General features: G+C 54.5%; 1 protein-coding gene across 1 annotated transcript in view; it reads right to left on the reverse strand.

The window, feature by feature from the left end:
• The window catches only part of c9 (complement C9), a 73119-nt gene that overhangs the window by 28052 nt on the left and 26585 nt on the right, over positions 1-18482 (reverse strand). Inside the window, 3 exon segments of the mRNA XM_043703045.2 lie at positions 10228-10468; positions 13546-13752; positions 14341-14479. Of these exon segments, the coding sequence (XP_043558980.2) occupies positions 10228-10468; positions 13546-13752; positions 14341-14479 (587 nt within the window).

Raw genomic sequence — 18482 nt, forward strand, 5'->3', positions numbered from 1 at the left:
ATGAGAGGCATAGATAGAGTGGATAGCCAGAGACTTTTTCCCAGGGCAGAAATCTCTATCACGAGGGGACATAATTTTAAGGTGACTGGAGGAAGGTTTAGGGGAGATATCAGAGGCAGGTTCTTTATACAGAGGGTGGTGGGTGTGTGGAATGCACTGCCAGCAGTGGGAGTAGAGTCATTTAAACGATTCTTGGATAAGCACGTGGATGATAGTGAAATGAAGGTTTGTAGGTTAGTCTGATCTTAGAGTAGGTTAGAAGGGGGGCACAACATTGAGGGCAGAAGGGCCTGCAGTGTGTCGTACTGTTCTATGTTCTAATAAGACACAGACATAGCAGGGAGAGGGACGTAAGAAAAATAGAGGCCAGAGGGCTCACCCTGTGGGTTTGAATCTCAATATTGATCACTCGAGAAAGTGCAGTGTCCACATAGAAAATAAGGTGCTGTCCCCTTTGTGTTTGGGGGCTTTGTCGGAACACTGCAGCAAGCCCAGGGCAGGAAGGTTCACACGACAGAAAGGTGGTTGGTTGGAATGATGAGTAACTGGAAGGGTGGGCTCATTCTTACAGGCAGAGCGGAGGGGTGTCCACAAAGTGGTCTCCCAGCCAGTGCTGGGTCTCCCCATTGGAAAGGAGGCTGCATCAGGAGCTGTGAACACAGGCACCTCGACTGTAAGAAGCTCAAGTAAAACACTGCTTCACCTGGAAGGTGGGACTGGGACCTGGGACAGGGAGGAGGGAGGAGGAGAAAAACTTTCTTTTAAACTTTTGACTCCTTGTCTTTCCCTGTTTTCTATTTCCCCTCTATTGTTCGACAAAGTATTTGCTAAATCTCACTTTAACAAAACTCCTTCCTCAGTGATAGGCTAGGCTTTGCCTTACCCTACATATTCACCACTACTCCTCCAGACCAGTCAGCTATTCCAACATATTCCAACTGCAATTCATCCTTCAGATTTCAAAGCAATCCTGGATCGGTCCACACTCCAAACCCCTCGCCCCCTCCCTCACCACCTCGTCCACACTCCAAACCCCTCCCTCCCTCCCTCACCACCTCGTCCACACTCCAAACCCTTCCTCCCTCCCTCACCACCTCGTCCACACTCCAAACCCCTCCCTCCCTCCCTCACCACCTCGTTCACACTCCAAACCCCTCCCTCCCTCACCACCTCGTTCACACTCCAAACCCCTCCCTCACTCCCTCACCACCTCGTTCACACTCCAAACCCCTCCCTCCCTCCCTCACCACCTCGTCCACACTCCAAACCCCTCCCTCCCTCCCTCACCACCTCGTTCACACTCCAAACCCCTCCCTCCCTCACCACCTCGTTCACACTCCAAACCCCTCCCTCACTCCCTCACCACCTCGTTCACACTCCAAACCCCTCCCTCCCTCCCTCACCACCTCGTTCACACTCCAAACCCCTCCCTCCCTCCCTCACCACCTCGTTCACACTCCAAACCCCTCCCACCCTCACCATCTCGTTCACACTCCAAACCCCTCCCTCCCTCACCACCTCGTTCACACTCCAAACCCCTCCCTCCCTCACCATCTCGTTCACACTCCAAACCCCTCCCTCCCTCACCACCTCGTTCACACCCCAAACCCCTCCCTCCCTCACCACCTCGTTCACACTCCAAACCCCTCCCTCCCTCACCATCTCGTTCACACTCCAAACCCCTCCCTCCCTCCCTGACCACCTCGTTCACACTCCAAACCCCTCCCTCCCTCCCTCACCACCTCGTTCACACTCCAAACCCCTCCCTCCCTCACCACCTCATTCACACTCCAAACCCCTCCCTCACCATCTCGTTCACACCCCAAACCCCTCCCTCCCTCCCTCACCACCTCATTCACACTCCAAACCCCTCCCTCACCATCTCGTTCACACTCCAAACCCCTCCCTCCCTCCCTCACCACCTCGTTCACACTCCAAACCCCTCCCTCACCACCATGTTCACACTCCAAACCCCTCCCTCACCACCATGTTCACACTCCAAACCCCTCCCTCACCACCATGTTCACACTCCAAACCCCTCCCTCACCATCCCGTTCACACTCCAAACCCCTCCCTCCCTCCCTCACCACCTCGTTCACACTCCAAACCCCTCCCTCACCACCATGTTCACACCCCAAACCCCTCCCTCCCTCCCTCACCACCTCATTCACACTCCAAACCCCTCCCTCACCATCTCGTTCACACCCCAAACCCCTCCCTCCCTCACCATCTCGTTCACACCCCAAAACCCTCCCTCCTTCACCACCTCAATCACACTCCAAACCCCTCCCTCACCACCTCAATCAAACCCCAAACCCCTCCCTCACCACCTCAATCACACTCCAAACCGCTCCCTCCCTCACCACCTCAATCACACTCCAAACCCCTCCCTCACCACCTCAATCAAACCCCAAACCCATCCCTCACCACCTCGTTCACACCCCAAACCCCTCCCTCCCTCACTATCTCGTTCACACTCCAAAACCCTCCCTCCCACACTATCTCGTTCACACTCCAAACCCCTCCCTCCCTCACCACCTCGTTCACACCCCAAACTCCTCCCTCCCTCACCACCTCGTTCACAACCCAAACCCCTCCCTCCCTCACCACCTCGTTCACACCCCAAACCCCTCCCTCCCTCACCACCTCGTTCACACTCGAAACCCATCCCTCCCTTCCTCACCACCTCGTTCACACCCCAAACACCTCCCTCCCTCACCACCTCGTTCACACTCGAAACCCATCCCTCCCTCCCTCACCACCTCGTTCACACCCCAAACCCCTCCCTCCCTCACCACCATGTTCACACCCCAAACCCCTCCCTCCCTCACCACCTCGTTCACACCCCAAACCCCACCCTCCCTCACCATCTCGTTCACACTCCAAACCCCTCCCTCCCTCACCACCTCGTTCACACCCCAAACCCCTCCCTCCCTCACCACCTCGATCACACCCCAAACCCCTCCCTCCCTCACCACCTCGATCACACTCCAAACCCCTCCCTCCCTCACCATCTCATTCACACTCCAAACCCCTCCCTCCCTCACCACCTCATTCACACCCCAAACCCCTCCCTCCCTCACCACCTCGTTCACACTCCAAACCCCTCCCTCCCTCACCACCTCGTTCACACTCCAAACCCCTCCCTCCCACACCACCTCGTTCACACCCCAAACCCCTCCCTCCCTCACCATCTCGTTCACACCCCAAACCCCTCCCTCCCTCACCATCTCGTTCACACTCCAAACCCCTCCCTCCCTCACCACCTCGTTCACACCCCAAACCCCTCCCTCCCTCACCACCTCGATCACACCCCAAACCCCTCCCTCCCTCACCACCTCGTTCACACTCCAAACCCCTCCCTCCCTCCCTCACCACCTCGTCCACACTCCAAACCCCTCCCTCCCTCCCTCACCACCTCGTTCACACTCCAAACCCCTCCCTCCCTCACCACCTCGTTCACACTCCAAACCCCTCCCTCACTCCCTCACCACCTCGTTCACACTCCAAACCCCTCCCTCCCTCCCTCACCACCTCGTTCACACTCCAAACCCCTCCCTCCCTCCCTCACCACCTCGTTCACACTCCAAACCCCTCCCACCCTCACCATCTCGTTCACACTCCAAACCCCTCCCTCCCTCACCACCTCGTTCACACTCCAAACCCCTCCCTCCCTCACCATCTCGTTCACACTCCAAACCCCTCCCTCCCTCACCACCTCGTTCACACCCCAAACCCCTCCCTCCCTCACCACCTCGTTCACACTCCAAACCCCTCCCTCCCTCACCATCTCGTTCACACTCCAAACCCCTCCCTCCCTCCCTGACCACCTCGTTCACACTCCAAACCCCTCCCTCCCTCCCTCACCACCTCGTTCACACTCCAAACCCCTCCCTCCCTCACCACCTCATTCACACTCCAAACCCCTCCCTCACCATCTCGTTCACACCCCAAACCCCTCCCTCCCTCCCTCACCACCTCATTCACACTCCAAACCCCTCCCTCACCATCTCGTTCACACTCCAAACCCCTCCCTCCCTCCCTCACCACCTCGTTCACACTCCAAACCCCTCCCTCACCACCATGTTCACACTCCAAACCCCTCCCTCACCACCATGTTCACACTCCAAACCCCTCCCTCACCACCATGTTCACACTCCAAACCCCTCCCTCACCATCCCGTTCACACTCCAAACCCCTCCCTCCCTCCCTCACCACCTCGTTCACACTCCAAACCCCTCCCTCACCACCATGTTCACACCCCAAACCCCTCCCTCCCTCCCTCACCACCTCATTCACACTCCAAACCCCTCCCTCACCATCTCGTTCACACCCCAAACCCCTCCCTCCCTCACCATCTCGTTCACACCCCAAAACCCTCCCTCCTTCACCACCTCAATCACACTCCAAACCCCTCCCTCACCACCTCAATCAAACCCCAAACCCCTCCCTCACCACCTCAATCACACTCCAAACCGCTCCCTCCCTCACCACCTCAATCACACTCCAAACCCCTCCCTCACCACCTCAATCAAACCCCAAACCCATCCCTCACCACCTCGTTCACACCCCAAACCCCTCCCTCCCTCACTATCTCGTTCACACTCCAAAACCCTCCCTCCCACACTATCTCGTTCACACTCCAAACCCCTCCCTCCCTCACCACCTCGTTCACACCCCAAACTCCTCCCTCCCTCACCACCTCGTTCACAACCCAAACCCCTCCCTCCCTCACCACCTCGTTCACACCCCAAACCCCTCCCTCCCTCACCACCTCGTTCACACTCGAAACCCATCCCTCCCTTCCTCACCACCTCGTTCACACCCCAAACCCCTCCCTCCCTCACCACCTCGTTCACACTCGAAACCCATCCCTCCCTCCCTCACCACCTCGTTCACACCCCAAACCCCTCCCTCCCTCACCACCATGTTCACACCCCAAACCCCTCCCTCCCTCACCACCTCGTTCACACCCCAAACCCCACCCTCCCTCACCATCTCGTTCACACTCCAAACCCCTCCCTCCCTCACCACCTCGTTCACACCCCAAACCCCTCCCTCCCTCACCACCTCGATCACACCCCAAACCCCTCCCTCCCTCACCACCTCGATCACACTCCAAACCCCTCCCTCCCTCACCATCTCATTCACACTCCAAACCCCTCCCTCCCTCACCACCTCATTCACACCCCAAACCCCTCCCTCCCTCACCACCTCGTTCACACTCCAAACCCCTCCCTCCCTCACCACCTCGTTCACACTCCAAACCCCTCCCTCCCACACCACCTCGTTCACACCCCAAACCCCTCCCTCCCTCACCATCTCGTTCACACCCCAAACCCCTCCCTCCCTCACCATCTCGTTCACACTCCAAACCCCTCCCTCCCTCACCACCTCGTTCACACCCCAAACCCCTCCCTCCCTCACCACCTCGATCACACCCCAAACCCCTCCCTCCCTCACCACCTCGATCACACTCCAAACCCCTCCCTCCCTCACCATCTCATTCACACTCCAAACCCCTCCCTCCCTCACCACCTCGTTCACACCCCAAACCCCTCCCTCCCTCACCATCTCGTTCACACCACAAACCCCTCCCTCCCTCACCACCTCGTTCACACCCCAAAACCCTCCCTCCCTCACCACCTCAATCACACTCCAAACCCCTCCCTCCCTCACCACCTCGTTCACACCCCAAACCCCTCCCTCCCTCACCACCTCGATCACACTCCAAACCCCTCCCTCCCTCACCACCTCGTTCACACTCCAAACCCCTCCCTCCCTCACCACCTCGTTCACACCCCAAACTCCTCCCTCCCTCACCACCTCGTTCACAACCCAAACCCCTCCCTCCCTCACCACCTCGTTCACACCCCAAACCCCTCCCTCCCTCACCACCTCGTTCACACCCCAAACCCCTCCCTCCCTCACCACCTCGTTCACAACCCAAACTCCTCCCTCCCTCACCACCTCGTTCACACTCGAAACCCATCCCTCCCTCCCTCACCACCTCGTTCACACTCGAAACCCATCCCTCCCTCCCTCACCACCTCAATCACACTCCAAACCCCTCCCTCCCTCACCACCTCGTTCACACTCCAAACCCCTCCCTCCCTCACCACCTCAATTACACTCCAAACCCCCCCTCCCTCACCACCTCGTTCACACTCCAAACCCCTCCCTCCCTCACCACCTCGTTCACACCCCAAACCCCTCCCTCCCTCACCACCTCGTTCACATCCCAAACCCCTCCCTCCCTCACCATCTCGTTCACACTCCAAACCCCTCCCTCCCTCACCACCTCAATCATATCCCAAACCCCTCCCTCCCTCACCACCTCGTTCACACCCCAAACCCCTCCCTCCCTCACCACCTCGTTCACATCCCAAACCCCTCCCTCCCTCACCACCTCGTTCACACCCCAAACCCCTCCCTCCCTCACCACCTCGTTCACACCCCAAACCCCTCCCTCCCTCACCACCTCGTTCACACCCCAAACCCCTCCCTCCCTCACCACCTCGTTCACACTCCAAACCCCTCCCTCCCTCACCACCTCGTTCACACCCCAAACCCCTCCCTCCCTCACCACCTCGTTCACACCCCAAACCCCTCCCTCCCTCACCACCTCGTTCACACTCCAAATCCCTCCCTCCCTCACCATCTCGTTCACACTCCAAACCCCTCCCTCCCTCACCACCTCGTTCACACTCCAAACCCCTCCCTCCCACACCACCTCGTTCACACTCCAAACCCCTCCCTCCCTCACCATCTCGTTCACACTCCAAACCCCTCCCTCCCTCACCACCTCGTTCACACTCCAAACCCCTCCCTCCCTCACCATCTCGTTCACACTCCAAACCCCTCCCTCCCTCACCATCTCGTTCACACTCCAAACCCCTCCCTCCCTCACCACCTCGTTCACACTCCAAACCCCTCCCTCCCACACCACCTCGTTCACACTCCAAACCCCTCCCTCCCTCACCATCTCATTCACACTCCAAACCCCTCCCTCCCTCACCACCTCGTTCACACTCCAAACCCCTCCCTCCCTCACCATCTCGTTCACACTCCAAACCCCTCCCTCCCTCACCATCTCGTTCACACTCCAAACCCCTCCCTCCCTCACCACCTCGTTCACACTCCAAACCCCTCCCTCCCTCACCACCATGTTCACACTCCAAACCCCTCCCTCCCTCACCATCTCGTTCACACTCCAAACCCCTCCCTCCCTCACCATCTCGTTCACACCCCAAACCCCTCCCTCCCTCCCTCACCATCTCGTTCACACTCCAAACCCCTCCCTCCCTCCCTCACCACCTCGTTCACACCCCAAACCCCTCCCTCCCTCACCATCTCGTTCACACCCCAAGACCCTCCCTCCCTCACCACCTCAATCACACTCCAAACCCTCTCTCCCTCACCACCTCAATCAAACCCCAAACCCCTCCCTCCCTCACCAACTCAATCACACTCCAAACCCCTCCCTCCCTCACCACCTCAATCAAACCCCAAACCCCTCCCTCCCTCACCACCTCAATCAAACCCCAAACTCCTCCTTCAATCACCACTTCATTCACACCCCTTACCCCTCCCTCCAACATCACCTCAATCATATCCCAAACCCCTCCCTCCATCACCACCTCGTTCACACCCCAACCCCCTCCCTCCATCACCACCTCTCCAAACCCCTCCCCATTCACACTCCAAACCCCTCACTCCATTATCACCTCACTCAGACTCTGCCTCTCTCTCTCTACCATTCCATGCTTGGTCCCTGCTCAATTTGAAACCTTGTGTTAATTGCTATTTTGGCCAAACAATCTCCTGTCTTCCGATCAGCTGCTGAGAAAGGTAAGCTTGAAAAACTCTCAGATTCTTTCATTCCCCCAGATTCTTCCTCCCTGCCCTGCTTGCTGACCCTATTCCTTAATATCCCACCTGGTGCTATGAATTCACCATGTACTGTGTGTGTCCACTCTCTGGTGCCAACCTGGCAGTGCTCAGGGAAGGAAGGTATCTGATAAGATACCACACATTGGGCTATGCAGTAAGGTAATAGCCCATGGTGTTGGGAGGAGTACTTTCGCATGGCTGGAGGATTGGTTAATTGATAGAAGACTAATGGAGAGTTGTGAGAAGGGGGTGTGGGTGGGTATTGGCAGGACAGTAACCTCTAACTAGTGGATCAGTGCTGGGGCTGCAAATACTTACAATAGATACTAATGACTTCAAGGAGGGAAGTGAATGGACTGCAGCCAAGTTTGGGGATGACTCAAAGATAGTTAGGAAGGTAACTGGTGAGGAAAGCACAATGGGACATAGACAATTTAAGTGAACTTCCATCTAGAAGGACAGGGGCAACAGCTACCTGGGAACACCACCCCCCTTCAAGTTCAGCTCCAAGCCCCTCCCCATCCTGACTTGGAAATATATCACCGTTCCTTCAGTGTCCCGGGGTCAGAATTCCCTCCCTCAGGGCATTGTGGGTCACCCTACAGCACATGGACTGCAGCGGGTCAGGAAGGCAGCTCACCCCCACCTTCTCAAGGGGGCAACTAGGGACGGGAAATAAATGCTGGCCAGTCAGTGACCCCCCCACATCCCATGAGTAAATGAATGTTTAAAAAAAAAAGAAAGCTACACCATAGTGGGATTTGGGAACACTTGACCTTGAATCACAGAAAGTTCAATGGGTAATAGGCAAGGCAAATGGAACACGTGTAAATGCAGATTTTCCCTTTCAATTGATATTCTCGTGAATTGTTCTGAAGACAGAAAGTTTCAACAACATGTGCCTTTTCAGTAAAATTAAAACCTGAACCAAACAAAGTGTCATCTGAGTTTGAAAGGAGAGCTAATATAAAATCTAAAAATAAACCCACAGATGCTGGAGATCTAAAACAAAAACTGAAATTGCTGGAGAAACTCAGCAGGTCTGGCAGCATCTGTGGAGAGAGACATAGAGTCAATGCTTCGAGCCCAGTGACCCTCATTTAGTATTCTGACAGGTCATATCAGACTCGGGATGTTAACACTTAATTTCTCTCCACAGATGCTGCCAGACCTGCTGAGTTTCTCCAGCAATTTCAGTTTTAGCTGCTGATTTCAAGGGGAGGTGATGACCTAGTGGCATTACCACTGGACTGTTAATCCAGAGACCCAGCTAATGTTCTGGGGACCTGGGTTTGAATCCTGCCTTAGCAAATGGTGGAATTTGAATTCAATATAATAATCTGGAATCAAGAGTCCAGAATGACGACTCGGATCTATAATTGGGGAAAACCCATCTGGTTCATTTACTGCCCTAAGGGAAGCCAATCTACCATCCTTATCTACGTTTGACTCCAGATCCACAGCAATGAGGGTGACTCCTCATTCCCCCCTGGGTAATTAGGGATGGGTACTAAATGCTGGCCCAGCTAATGAGGCCCTGAACAAATAAAGAATCCAGCAGGAGAGGTGGGCGCCGCAGGGAGTGGAGTGCATTATTTCTCCCTCCAATTCTATTTTGATTTAGTCCCTACCCTCCCCCTCACTGTTTTGATCACACAGCATTGCCCTTTGATGTGAAGGGCAGTGCCTGTCACTGGCCACCCGGGTGTTTTCCTATCTTCCTGGTGGTGGAATTTGAATAAAGATTCGTGCACTTTGTGTCTTTCACTGTGTATCACACCTACACACACACCATGGGTGCTGGGGATAAAATAAGCACTACCGCACTTAGGCGGTAGTGTGGGGTTAAAAGAAAAAGAAAAAAATAGAAAGGGAAAAAAAAGGGAAAAAAAAAGAAAAAAAAGAAGAAAAGAAAAGAAAAAAAAAGAATCCAGCAGGAGAGGTGGGCGCCGCAGGGAGTGGAGTGCATCATTTCTCCCTCCAACTCTATTTTGATTTAGTCCCGACCCTCCCCTTCACTGTTTTGATCACACAGCACTGCCCTTTGATGTGAAGGGCAGTGCTTGTCACTGGCCACCCGGGTGTTTTCCTATCTTCCTGGTGGTGGAAATTGAATAAAGATTCGTGCACTTTGTGTCTTTCACTGTGTCTCACACCTGCACACACACACCATGGGTGCTGGGGATAAAATAAGCACTACCGCACTTAGGTGGTAGTGTGGGGGGAAAATAAAAAAAAAGAATCCAGCATCTGCAGTATTTTGCTTTTGTTTGAATTGGGTGAAGAGGAGGAAATTACATCATGAAGTTTAGACTGTGAAACAACTTGACTTACGATCCTTCATCATTTCCGATTTGTCCAACACGTAAACCATTTGATAATCGCCACCTAGTGTTCCAGCGGAGCTGTAATGTGTACCGTAGCTTTCCAGGAATTTAAAATACACCCCTTTGTCATATTCCCTTGGCAGATTCTTCAGGTCAATGATAAAATCGTCATCGAGCATATAGCGTTTGTTTCGCATGTGGAATTTTGCCAGCTGTATTTGACCCTTTACCCGGAAGTATTCATTCGTCTAGATTTTGGATACATTTGTAAGAATGAGTTATCTATTTCTGAATGAAAATTACATCTTATCACAAGAAATAAGGAGCCTGGGGTCAGTCTACATTGAACTCCCCGCAGTTTCCCAGTCTATGCCCTGACCCTCACACAGACTTCCCACCCCATTGCCTGCCTCATCCAAACTACATACTCACCTCTACTCCTCCAGACCAGTCAGCTATTCTTCCCCAACTCACACGCACCCAATCCCCACTCAAAGGGGGTAGGATGAGCGGTTATTTCTTGCTCTGTGATGTGGACAGGTTGGTAAGCTCAGTTAGCTGAATGACTGGCTTCCATTACACAGTGATGCCTACAACGTGGGTTCAATTCCTACATTGGCTGGGATTGTCATAAAGATTCAACTGAGGTGTGGTCACCCTCGGCTTAAATTGCCACCCAGTGCCAAAAAACTGTGATGCTGGAAAAGCACAGCCGGTCAGGCAGCATCCGAGGAGCAGGAGAGTCGACATTTTGGGCATAAGCTCTTCATCAGACTTGTGCTCGAAACGTCGATTCTCCTGCTCCTCGGATGCTGCCTGACCGGCTGTGCTTTTCCAGCAACATACTCTTCCACCCTGAACTCCTCACTGTCTCGTCCTTAAATTCGCACCAATCAACTCTTTATGTTTCTAATGAGTGACCTTACTCACAGGGTAACCTCACAAAGTTTATGCAGCCTGGTGTTAAGATGAAGGCACAGGGAGAGGTTCTGGAAACAAAGTTAATATTTTCCCTGACTGAGCAGATTCTGTAACTACCTTTCAGCAGCAGAACGAGGCCAGCTCACCACCCCCTCTTAACGCAGGGATGTGAACACAAGTGCAGGTGAGACCGACAGGAATGGTTCCAGCAGTGAGAAACATCAGTGATGAGGGTAGATTGAAGACGTTGGGGCTGTTCTCCTTGGAGAGATGAGGCTGAGAGGGGATCCGACAGAGGTGTCAACGTCATGAGTGGAGGCTGGACAGAATAGATCACAAGACACTGTTCCAGCTCATAAAAGGATCGAGAATGAGAGGCGCGTTGATTCAAAGCGATGTGCAAACAAAACCAGGGGAAAACCTTTATCACTCAGTGCGTAGTTAGGGTGTGGAATGAAAATGTGGTGGGGACAGGTTCAACTGAGGCAGCCAAGGGAAAACTGGACTTTCTTTTGGATATAAATAGTGTACAGGGATGTGGAAAAAAAGCCAGGAAATTGGCATTAGGGGATAGAACCTGGACAGACATCAAGGGGCCAAATGTCTTTGTCTGCATTATAACAGCTCTGTGATTCAGTGATTGTCATAATGTTAATCGTTCATTTATTCCCATCCACCCCTCTCCCTCCACGGTCCCCAGACTCTACCTACCCCTTCTACGGCTGCATTGCTAGGTCCTCTCTCTGTGGGCTCCCTCACTCTCGTCTCCTCTGTTAGTTCCTCCTCTGATTGATCAGTGTGTTGTCAGTCTGTCTGGAGCAGCCGTTTCCCCTCACACTCTCCCACTCTCTCCTGTTTCACACTCCCTGACTCTCCCCGCCTCTGTTTCTAACGCCACCAATTGCTTTTTCTCCACCCATTTTCTCTCATTTCAACGGACTTGTCTCTCCTCATCTGTCTGTCTGTCTGTCTCTCTCTCCCTCTCATCCACCCTCTCCAACGATTCCCACCATCCACATGTCCACAACAGTGTGTCTGTCTGTGCTACCACTCTCTCCCTGCATGTAATACTCCCAATCCCTCTCCCACACGCTCTCTGTCTCTCTCTATTCGTTGTCTGCACCCACACCTTGCTCTCGCTCTCTCTCTCTTTCTCCTGTGCCAAATGCTCTTTCTCTTGTGCCCTTCCTCCTACTATTCTGGCTATCCCTCTCTCTATCTCTCCTATCCTCTCTCTCCCATGCACTTTTGCTTTCTCTGTGCTCTCTCCTTATGCCATGTTCGCTCCATCTAATCCCCGTGCTTATTTCCTCTCTCCTCCCCCTGTTTGTTCATTGAATCCCTGCAGTGTGGAAGCAGACATTTCAGCACATCAGCTCAACACTGACCCCCCGAACAGCATCCCACCAATCCCCAACTATCCCTGTAACCCTGCATTTCCCACGGCTAACCCGCACATCCCTGAACACTATGGGCAATTGAGCATGGCCAATTCACCTAACCTGCGCATATTTAGACTGGGGGTGTAAACTGGAGGAAACCTGTTAAGACACAGGGAGAATGCCCAAACTCTAAACGGTCAGCCGCCCAAGGGTGGAATCAAACCTGGGTCCCTGGCGCTGTGAGGCAGGGAGTCAGTGGAGCAGTGCTACCACTGAGCCATCATGCCACCCTTAACCAGTGTGCTGCCCATGTTCTATTCCCCTACTTTACCTTTTTTTTTGCCCTGTCTCTACCCTCCATTTGGTTTCCACCCCGCCCCCCCCCCCCCCCATCTCTCCTATGCTCCAAATCCTTTGCTTCCAGCGAGAACAGGCCATTCAGCCCTTTGAGTCCGCTCTGTCATTCAAAATGATCATGGCTGACCATCCTATGTTCTTGCTTTCTCCCCATTTTCTTTCATCCCTTTATCATTAAGAATTCCATCCATCTCCTTCTTGAGACCATTCCATATTTTGCCATCAACTGCTTTCTGGGACAGAGAATTCCACAGGCTCCCCACTCTCTGGGTGAAGACATTTCTCCTCAACTTAGTCCAAAATGGCCTACCCTGTATCCTTGGACTGTGACCCTCTGGTTCTGGACTCCTCTTGTCATTAGGAACATCCTTCCGGCATCCACCCTGTCTAGTCCTGTTGGAATTTTATAGCTTACTATGAGATGCCCTCCATCTGGTAAACTCCAATGAATACGGTCCAAACTGATCCAGTCTGTCTTCAGATGTCAGTCCTCCCACTCCAGGAACCAAATCTTTGTTGCACACCCTCCATCACTAGACCCTCCTTCCTTAGCTAAGGAGGTCACCATCTCTCTCTCTCTCTCACTCTCTCTCTGTGCTGTTCTCAATTCTCTTAGTTTGGTTCTGTCTCCCCATTCCAAGTGGCAGGCTGATCAGGGACTCTACCTGGGACTGATTGTGACTTAGTAGAACTTCAAGATTTCGCGACTTGTTGAGATTGAAGCCAACGCCAGCAGTAGCATCAACCTTATTAGACTTGGTGGTCAGAGAGAGTCCAACGTTGAAACCACTTGTGGTCTCTTCCATGATCTTTGTGACAACTTCAGTCGAACTCTCGTATACCTCAGTCGTGAAGGCTTGTGTAGCTTGTGTCTAAGTGAATAGAATCAAACAACTCAAGAATACGATCTTAGAGTACAGAGTGGACATAGCATGGATGTGTGTCACAACAAGATTATTCACCTTGTCCCATTCCCCAGTGTCTCCCTGAAAACCCAGCAAAGATCAATTCAGGTAAAGATCAAATCCATGTTGAGAAAATACGAGGGGATTTTCCTCCCCTACACTCGGCCCCTGCTTCACAAAGCCCTCAAACCCCACTCCGTAGTCCGATGTCACCCAAGGACAGACGGCTTCACAAAGGCACCCTCCCCCCTCCCCTGTCAGTGTCCACGTGGACCCTTCACCCTGCAGGGAGACGCCATTAATCCCTTTCACATGATAGACACACCGCAATCCCACTGAGGATAAAGCCATTCCTCATTTGTAACCCGGCCTTCCCCACAGGTTCACTAATGCCCTTTAAGAAAGGACTCTGCCATCCTTACCTGGTCTGGCCTACATGTGACAATGTGGTTGACTGTTAACTGCCCCTGGGCAATTAGGGATGGGGACTAAATGTTGGCCTGGCCAGTGACACCCTCATCCTGTGAATGAATAAAAGAAACAGGTGACCCTTACCTGGAAGGAGAAAAAGCCAATATTCCATGGGATACGGAAACGAGTCCTCCTGTTGCTGTCAAAGACATTTTCACATAGGCCATTGTAGAATTTGTTGTTGAACGGGCTTTTCCGCGGCTCCATCCCGAAGATGATCAGTCTAAAAAGGCAAGGCCCAACTTGGTCATTCAGCACCAATCAGCCCCTCCCTAGGTGCTAATGGCTGGCTCTCCTCCATTCCTGTCTCACCTCTCCTTCTTCTAGGTGGAAGTGGGTACTCCAGATGCTGGAGATTAGAGTCAAGTGGCGCTGGAAAAGCACAACAGGTCAGGCAGCATCCGAGCAGCGTCAGGAATTCCTGATGAAGGGCTTTTGCTCGAAACGTCGATTTTCCTGCACCTTGGAAGCTGCCTGGCCTGCTGTGCTTTTCCAGCAACACTCTCTAATCTTGACTCTCCTCTCCTTCTGTCTCCTCCCTCACTCCCTCAGTGGTCCTTTCATCCCTCCCCCGATCCACTCCGCCTTTCCCTCTCTCTCTCTCTCGCTCTCTCTCTCTCTCTCTGTGTCCTTCCTCCCTTCCACTCTCCATCCCCTTCGCACGAAGTCCTCTTTCTATTCAGATTGTTGCAGTATCTTTTTCTGAAAGAACATCCCTCAGTGTCACCCTCTCTTTCCAAACTGTCTTGTTCGCTACCATTCCCCACTGGATGTGACAGGACTGCAAAGCTGCCATCTAATCCATTGGTTTCCAAGACAGATGCACATTGAAATCCTGTGTCCTTGCCACTCTCAGTGCTTCCCCCAAGTGTTGATCAATATGGAGGATACTGATTCGTCGGCCGAGGGAGGATGGTCTGTGGTAATCAGCAGGAGGTTTCCTTACCCATGTTTAACCTGAAGCCATGAGACTTCACGGGGTCCGGAGTCAGTGTTGAGGCCTCCCAGGGTAACTCCCTCCTGACTGTATCCCACTGTGCCACCCCCTCTCTGCTGGGTCTGTCCTGCCTGTGGGACGGTGATGGTGGGGTCTGGGACACTGTCTGTAAGGTGTGACTCTGCGAGTGTGACTGTGTCAGGCTGGTGCTTGGTGAGACTGTGAGACAGCTCTCCCAATGTTGGCACTAGCCCCCAGGAGGACCCTGCAGGGTCGACAGGGCTGTATCTGCCGCTGTCTTTTCCTGTGCCAAGGTCGATGCCAGGTCAATCCGTCTGGTTTCAGGTCTTTCTCAGGACTTTTTACAATGGAGTGTCGTCGATCTCAGAGTCACCCACATCGCTGTGGGTCTGGAGTCACGTATAGGCCAGGCCAGGTAAGGACGGCAGATTCCCATCCCTAAAGGATATTAGTGAATCAGATGGGTTTTTATGACAATTGACAATAGTCATCGTTAGACTTTTTAATTACTGAGTCTGTAGGAATTCAGATTGCAACATTTGCTGTGGTCGCATTTGAGCCCAAGTTTCCAGAGAATTTCCTGGGTCTCTGGATTGCAACATCACTCAGCCATCATCTCTCCCTCTGTCCGCCCGCCCGCCTGTCCGCCCACCTGCCTGCCCGTATGTCCGCCCCCCCCGCCCGACCGTCTGCCTGTCCGTCCACCTGGCCATCTACCTGTCTGTGCGTCTGCCTGCCCACCTGTCCATCTGCTTGCCCGCCTGCATACTTGTCCGCCTGCCTGCCCGTCCGCCTGTCCATCCGTCCGCCTGTCCGTCCGTCTGCTTGCCCGCCCACCTGTCCGCCTGTCCACCTGTCCGTCTGCCTGCCTGTCCGTCTGCCTGCCTGTCCGTCCGCCTGTCCGTCCGTCTGCTTGCCCGCCCGCCCGCACGCCTGTCCGCCTGTCCGCCCGCCAGCCTGTCCGTCTGCCTGTCTGTCCGCCCGTCCGTCCGCCTGCCCGTCCGTCCGTCTGCCTGTCCGTCCGTCTGTCCGCCCGCCCGCCTGTCCGCCCACCTGCCTGCCCATATGTCCGCCCCCCCCGCCCGACCATCTGCCTGTCCGTCCACCTGGCCATCTACCTGTCTGTGCGTCTGCCTGCCCACCTGTCCATCTGCTTGCCCGCCTGCCTGCCTGTCCGCCTGCCTGCCCATCCGCCTGTCCATCCGTCTGCTTGCCCGCCCGTCCGTCCGCCTGTCCACCTGTCCACCCACCAGCCTGTCCGCCTGCCTGCCTGTCCGTCTGCCTGCCTGTCCGTCCGCCTGTCCGTCCGTCTGCTTGCCCGCCCGCCCGTCCACCTGTCCACCCGCCAGCCTGTCCGTCTGCCTGTCCGTCCGCCGTCCGTCCGCCTGCCCGTCTGTCTGCCTGTCCGTCCGTCTGCTTGCCCGCCCGTCTGTCCGCCTGTCCGCCCGCCAGCCTGTCCGTCGGCCCGTCCGTCCACCATCCCCGTCCGTCCGCCTGCCCGTCCGTCTGCCTGCCTGTCCGTCCGCCTGTCCGTCTGTCTGCTTGCCCGCCCGTCCGCCTGCTCGTCCGCCCGCCCGCCCGTCCGCCTGCCTGTCCGTCCGCCTGCCCGTCCGCCTGCCCGCCTGCCCGCCTGTCCGTCCGCCTGCCTGTCCGTCCGCCTGCCCGTCCGCCTGTCCGTCCACCCGCCCGCCGGCCCATCCGCCTGCCCGTCCGCTTGTCTGTCTGCCCATCCGCCTGCCTCTCCGCCTGCCTGCCCGTCCGCCTGTCCATCCGTCCGCCTGTCCGCCCGCCAGCCTGTCCGTCCGCCAGTCCGTCCGCCTGCCCGTCCGTCCGCCTGCCCATCCATCTGCCTGCCTGTCCGTCCGCCTGTCCGTCCATCTGCTTGCCCGCCCATCCGCCTGCCCGCCCGTCCGCCTGTCCGCCCGTCCGCCTGTCCATCCGTCCGCCTGCCCTTCCGTCCGCCTGTCCGTCCGCCCGTCCGTCCGCCTGTCCGCCCGCCCGCCCGCCCGCCTGTCCGTCCGCCTGTCCGTCCACCTGTCCGTCTGTCCGCCCGCCTGCCCATCCGCCTGTCCGCCCGCCCGCCTGCCTGTCTGCCTGCCTGTCTGCCTGTCCGTCTGCCTGCCCGCCCGTCCGCCTGCCTGTCTATCTGCCTGTCTCGCTGCCTGTATCTTTGCAGACTACTTGTCTGCCATCTTTTTCTCTCTCTCTCTCTCTCTCTCTCTCACCAGACTATTTCTCTCCCTTGGTCCTCATACTGTTGACTCTCTTTCTCTCTCTCTCTCTCTCATTCAAAGGACAAAATACATTCCAACACAGGAGCAGACCCTTCAGCCTATCCAGATTGCACTGACATGTGATGCCTTTTGAAACTAAAAGCCTGTCCATATCCCTCTATTCCCAGCCTTTTCATATATCAGTCAAGATGTCTCTTAAAGATTGCTATTGTAGATGTACCTGCCTCTATCACCTCCTCAGGCACTAACCACCCTCTGTGTAAAAAAACTTGCCTCACACATCTCCCTTAAACTCTACCCCCTCCATTTACCTTAAAACTATGTCCCCAAGTAATTGACATTTCTACCCTGGGGAAAAGTCTCTGACGTCTGTTCTATTCATACCTCTCATAATTTCGTAAACATCGATCAGGTCTCCCCTCAGCCTTCAACATTTAAGCGAAAAGTTTGTCCAAACTCTCCTCATAGCTAATACCCTTCAAACCAGGTAACACCCTGGTGAACTGTCTCTGTACCTTCTCCAGAGCTTACACATCCTTCTGCTCATGGGGCAACCAGACTACATATAATGTGGCCTCAATAAAGTTCCCTACAGCTGCAACATGACTTGCCAAGTCTTATACTCAATGCCCTGACCGATGAAGACCAGTATGCCACATGCCTTCTTGACCAACTTAGCCACATGTGTGGCCACTTTCGGGGAAGTGTAGACCTGTATGCCCAGATCCCTCTGCATGTTAATGCTACAAAGGTTCTGCCACTTGCTGTGTACCTCCCTCCTGCATTAGACCTTCCAAAATGCATCACCTCGCATTTTTCCGGTTAAACTCCATCTGCCATTTCTCCGCCCAATGCCCAGCCCATCCATACGCTGCTGTATCCTCTGACAATCCTCCTCATTGTCCACAGTTCCGCCAATCTGTGCGTCATCCACAGATTTACTAATGATTTATGTCCCTCTGTCTCTCTCTCTCTCTCTTTGTCTTCAGATTGCATTGGAGGGGGTGCAGAGGAGATTCACCAGGTTGATGCCT

Source organism: Chiloscyllium plagiosum, unplaced genomic scaffold (assembly GCF_037043375.1).
Source record: "Chiloscyllium plagiosum isolate Xiang-an unplaced genomic scaffold, Cpla_swu_hap1 HiC_scaffold_2, whole genome shotgun sequence".
Classification (NCBI taxonomy): Eukaryota; Metazoa; Chordata; class Chondrichthyes; order Orectolobiformes; family Hemiscylliidae; genus Chiloscyllium; species Chiloscyllium plagiosum.